The sequence below is a fragment of the Tupaia chinensis genome, unplaced genomic scaffold (assembly GCF_000334495.1).
Source record: "Tupaia chinensis unplaced genomic scaffold, TupChi_1.0 Scaffold000288_2, whole genome shotgun sequence".
Lineage (NCBI taxonomy): Eukaryota > Metazoa > Chordata > Mammalia > Scandentia > Tupaiidae > Tupaia > Tupaia belangeri.
In genome coordinates this window covers 3423742-3429854 of record NW_006159773.1, presented here as the reverse complement: position 1 = coordinate 3429854, position 6113 = coordinate 3423742, and the positions used below count along the sequence as shown (strand labels likewise).

General features: G+C 39.4%; 1 protein-coding gene across 1 annotated transcript in view; it reads right to left on the bottom strand.

Annotated features, from left to right (window-relative positions):
• Positions 1–6113, bottom strand: part of CSPP1 (centrosome and spindle pole associated protein 1) — a 154710-nt gene that overhangs the window by 26579 nt on the left and 122018 nt on the right. The window contains exons 22-24 of the mRNA XM_006150462.3: positions 5497–5601; positions 2540–2606; positions 1411–1528 (exon numbers count right to left, since the gene is read on the bottom strand). Of these exons, the coding sequence (XP_006150524.1) occupies positions 1411–1528; positions 2540–2606; positions 5497–5601 (290 nt within the window). The remainder of the gene's footprint in view (positions 1–1410; positions 1529–2539; positions 2607–5496; positions 5602–6113) is intronic.

The window sequence follows — 6113 nt, the reverse complement described above, 5'->3', positions numbered from 1 at the left end:
GACAGAAAAAATGGAAGAGAAGGCAGCAGGACCATGCCTCACCAAGAAGTGATTTCTCCTTCTCTTTTCCTTTCTTTCTCTTCTACCACACACTGAGGGAGAGGAAGTAAGATGATCCGGGAGTATCTTATAGTATCAGAAAATAAAGTGTTCACAAAACAATAGGATAGAGACATGTCAAAAAGACACAGAGTCAACCTGAAAAAACTCCCAAAAATCAAGGTGGAAGAATTTGAGCCACAAAATAACTAATTTTCAATTACAACCCAAAGCACAAAATAAATAAACATGAGACAACTGTGATACAGATATGAAAGTGAATAAATAACTACATCAAAGAAGAGACGGATCTTTTTCTTTATTATTTTTTTTGAGAGATTTTTCCGTTAGGGTGTATACATTTGCCAAAGAGATAGAAAGTAAGAAATCACCCACCAGGGTGATGGCATGCTGCAATCCCTTCCTCCATTCCCCTCTTAGGATCTTGGGCACGCACGCACATGTGCCCAGCATGAGTTTTAAGCCACCAGGTCCAGGACTTGAACCACAGTTGACTACATGGGAGTCCAGCAATGTAATCATTACAACACCTGCTGGTCCCAAGACAAATATTTCTTACAGAAGAATTCTAAATAGTATATTTAGCCAATACCCATGCAGGAGATGAGGTGCTGAATCCCAGCCCCCCACCTTGGGAGGATGCTGGGTTTGGTGATCTGTGACCAAACAATGGTAACTTTCTAGTGGAGAAACCTGACAAACACTGAAGGTTAACATCACCAGGGTTGTCACACGGATACTGTGTACACTGTATGATGTGATATGAGAATAACACCCTAAGTTATTCTTCCAAAACACTTAACCCCAGTTTAATCACTGAGAAACTACCAGACAAATCCAGAGTAGGAGGCACTCTACAAGACAACTGGCCAATAATTCTAGAGACTTTTGGTCATAAAAAACAAGGGAAGACTATGAAACTGTCCCAGACTAGAGGAGAATGGGAAACAAGACAACTACTGCAAAATGGTACCTTGTACTGGACCCTAGAACAGAAACAGGACGTTACTAGGAAACATGCGCATGAGTTTCAAGCTGCCAGGTCTGGGACTCGTATCAAGTGGGAGTCCAGTGACATCACCACTATGCCATCTGCTGGTCCCAAGACAGTCTAATTCTAATGATAAGTGTCTGACATGATGGATATGCTAATTACCTCACTTTGATCAGTACATGTTGCACACATGTATCAAAACATCATACTGTACCACATAAATATGTACAAATTATTATGCGTCAATTAAAGATACATTTTTTAAAAGATGAATTAATCTTGTTCCAAAACCACAGAATTACTGGATAGGTGATGCTAGATAAAAGAACTAAAAAAAAAAGCAATTTTAAACTTGCCTTATATGAATTTCGTCATCACTGTCCATGTGTAGCAACCGCCCCTGCAGACGTCTCTCTTCACTACGCAGCTGTTTTCTCATTTCTGATAATTCCATAATTACATTTTTTTTCTCCTCTATATATTCCCATTGATAAATAAAAAACAAGATAGGTAAAAAAACAAAAGATTGCATTAAAAATAATCTGGCTTATCATAAAGCAAAAAATACTCAGATATTTTTAATGCTCATACACACAGATATTTATAAACATCATTAAGATTCAAAAAACATTCTGATCACACAGGGATTTCTAAAATTAAAAGCTATTCTTGTAAAGGAAGTGCAACCATAAAGAGCACAAAGGTTCCCATTCCATTGTGGTGACGGACAGTTTTGAACCTTGATTGCAATGATGGTTACACAATTTATGTATGATAAAATTATGGGCCAGTTTGGTGGTGTGATGGTTAAGGCGGCTGGATCCCACATGGCCAACTGCGCAGTTCAAGTCCCAGACCCAGCAGCTCCAAAATCATGCAGGGCAACAAGAGTGCCGAAAATCTTGAAAGGAGAATGGAAGAAAAGGGATTTGGACATAGCCATCCCCCCAGAGGGGTGATTCCTCACTTGCCTCCTCTCTCTCTCTGACTTTCTCTGGCAAGTGCATGTGTACTATAGCAAAAGGTTAAAAAAAAAAAAATGAATAGAGGTACACACACATGAATGTATGTAAAAACCAGTAAGATCTGATGAAGGTCTGTAGAGCATACAGATGCTGAGAGAAGCAAGAAAAAGGGTACACGGTACCTCTCAATGCCATTTTGCAACTTTCTGTGAATCTATAATTATTTAAAAATATGAAGTAAAAAAAAAGAAGGCCAATCACAGTGGTAGAGTGGTGGCCTGCCACTCCCTGGAGCCACAGAAAGGATCAGGGTTTGGCCCACAGGTCAATGTGAACTTGATAGGCACAGCCACGTGTGCCTGTGAGCCTGGCTGGCTGGGAAGGCTGGCATTGGATCATGGCCTGAGCCATATTAAGGGTGCTTGTCCACACCCCTTCTGAAAGAAGGGATGAATAACTACTTTTTTAAAGTGCTAGAAAAAGAAATACTCTAGGTTACAGGTTTAATAGTTAACTCTACCTTCTGCACGTAGCTGATTTTTCCTGGCAGGTACTGGAGGAGATTGTGCCCTGGACATGGAACTTTCCTGTTTAATCACAATAACAACAAAGATATGCTCAGTATGTCTTGCCTACTCAAAGCAAATGTCCTCCTTATAAAACGTACCTACATCTGTACCTATTCTTCCTTCTCATTGGAATGAAAGGAAGGTCCTTGACACTATCTAGAGAGAATTCTGCCTCTCTACTCTGTATGTAATAACTGACTCCTCCCTCTTCCAATTACACGTTTATCTCCTACCACTTCCTTTCCAAGCACTTTCCTCTTAGCCTATGCATAGAAACTTCCTACCTTAAAAAATTCTTACTTCACCCTTCATTGTTCACTGCCTACTATCCATTCTCTCCTTCGACAGTCAAGCTTCTTTAAAGAACAGTAAATCCAGGACTTCTAGGGTCTACTCCCTTATTTCTATGTGCCCCTCCACATGCAGCTACTGTTTGGCTGCTTTGCCCTATCACTCCAGCCACTCTGCACCAAAGTCACAAAGTGATTGGCTAGTCATGTATCGAGTGGTATTTTATTTATCTGGCTAGTAGTAACTGACATGGTAGCCACATTTTCTCATCTTCTCTATTTCTATTCCTTTCTCTGGTTCTCAAATTTGGTAATTCTCCAGTATACCAACCTCGGCCCTCTTTTCCCTCTACACGTTCATCCTAGACAATGAAACTAATATAACAAGTGCCAATGTTAATGACTTTCAAACTAAAAAATCCAGTCCAGAACATCTTAACCACAACTCATATATTCAACCTCCTACATTACATAGGTTCAGTATCTAAAATCTAACAATCTGAAATCCAAAATGGTGGTGCCAGTAGGTGGCATGGTGGTTAAGGCGCTGGATCCCACATGGTCAACTCCACAGTTCGAGTTCTGGACTCAACAGCTTGAGAAACATGCTGGGTGCATGTACCTGTGTGTCCAAAATCCTGAGAGGGTAATAAAGGAGGCCATCTCCCCTGGGGGTGATTTCTCACTTCCCCTCTCTCTGTCCCTCTCTGGCACATGCACATATCCTATGGCAAAAATCTAAAAAGAAATCCAAAATGCTCCAAAATGATTTCTGAATACCAATATGATTGCTACAAGTGGAAAATTCCACACCTGATCTCATGTGACAAGTCACAGTCAAAATACCACATACAAAAATATTGTATAGGGCCAGTCGGTAGCATGATGGTTAAGGCAACTGGATTCCGCATGGCTGACAGCACAGGGCAAGTCCCAGACCTAGTGGCATGAAGAACACGCCAGGCACAGGTGTGTGCATGCCCAAAATTCTGAAAGGAGGAAGAACAAGAGGAGAAAAGATTGTGATGGAACCATCCCCCTGGGTGGGATGCTTTCTCACTTTTCCTTTCTTTCCTTCCCTCTCTCTCTCTCTCTAGCAAATGCATGAATACGATGGCAATTTTTTTAAAATTCTATAAAAAAAAAAATATTACCTTCAGGTTGAGTATGAGATGAACATTAAATAAATTTTGTGCTTAAACTTGAGTCCCATCCCCAAGATATCTCATTATGTATATGCAAATATTCCAAAATTTGTATATATTAAAAAAAATGAAATGTAAAACACTTCTGGTCCTAATCTTTTTGTTTAAGGGATACGCTACATGTATAATCCCGCCAGAAACTTGTAAGTTATCATTGCTTCCTACTCACCACACACCAAAGTCAATAAGTATCACTATCTATATCTCTTAAATGTATCATGAATCTGCCACCCATCCTCAATGGTTAGTGTCACTGCCTTTGTTTAGGGCCTCAGTCTTTCATCTGGACTTCTGCTAAAGCATCTTAATTTGTCTTTGTATTTACAGTCTTGCCCCATCTCCAAAATGTATCTCCACAGGATGGCCTGATAGAACATTATACAAAAGTAGCCATGTCATTATATCACTTAAAATATTAAAACGAGGGCCAGCAGGGGGATATGGTGGTTAAGGTGCTGGACTCCCACATGGCAGATCAAGGTTTGAGTCCCAGATCTGGTGGCTTGAAACTCACACCAGGCACATGTGCATGCATGCACACAGAGGAGAATGGAGAAGGGACTACAGTGTGGTCATCCTTCTTAAAGGGTGATTTTCTCACTCTCTCTCACCATCTCTCTCTGGTAAGCACATATGCCCTATGGCAAAACCTTTAAAAAAAAGAGAGAGAGAGAGAGAGAATTAAATATTACAATGAAGTCCCCTAATTATATACCACAGACATACTGAATCAACAGCTCAGAAAGTGGGATTCAGGAACATGTTTTCTAACGGGTTCCTCTGCATATTGTAGTAATTAGGCTATTTGAAATCCACCGGCCTCTGGAATAAAGTGAGAGCCCTCAGCATCCCCTGCAATCCCCATGTATGTTCTTCCTTCCATCTGTTCTGCTGCCTCAGTGCCTGGCATCATCAGGCCAGAGCAAACCCCAGAGGCTCCTTTGGGAGATATGGGGGTTGGGTGTGCATATAGCTTATACTGCCTAGATAATCTACATATGTTGACAGTCCCCTCACCCTCCTTTCTTTTCCAGCAAGTTGCTATTCCATTCTTCAAGGATCAACCCTTCTGGAATATTTTCCCTGCTCTCAGATTACAGTTCAGTCAAAAGTATAAAGAACTTCATTAGGATAACTATATCTAGCTAAAAGAAATATCTACAAAGAAAGGACCTTTTTAAGGGGCCTAACCAAGAAATATTTCCCAAATTATGGTTCATCAAAAGAATTAAAATTTAGGGCACCAAGTATCTTCAGTAACAACTGAAGTAGCAGGCATTTAATTTAGACACTGCCTATATTTCAGATGTGAACAAATTTAACCTATCCTAACATGATGAGTAAGAAAATCTCATTCCATCCTCCCAATCCAAAGTAACTGAGCTATGATAAAAAAAATCAAAAAGTATATACATGAATAAAGGAATTTATGATGCTGTCAACTGAAGGAGGTCTTTGGAGCTTGCTGGCCATTTTGTTCTGAAGAGCAGGAACTACAGGAGAAGGCTGTCTCAAGTGCTGAAAATAATTTAAAAAAGAAGAAATTCAGTTACATAAGATCATATTTTCATAATGATAATCATATATGAATTTAGAAATTCTTTAGATTTAGATTAATAAAAGAATATGATAAGGATCAAAATAAGGAATAAGGATAAAAAATTAACAAACTTGGGGGCCAACAGGTGACATGGTGGTTGTAGGGCTAGACTTCCATATGGCTGACCATGGTTCAAGTCCTGAACCTGGTGGCTTACTTTCTCACTTTCCTTCTCTCTTTTTCTGATTTCTCCCTCTCTGTCTGTCTGTCTCTCTCTGGTGAGCACATGTGCCCTATAGCAAATGTAAAAATTAATAATTCTTTCTAAAAACTAACAAACATATACAAAGTGACAGCATACCAAGTATTAGAACAGCAACAAAAAAGAGATAGCTGAAGTAAAAAATCATCTTAAAGATAAAAATAGGACAATATAATAAAACAACAAGATTCCTTTTCTTTTTTTTTTTTTTTTTTTTTGGAATTTTTG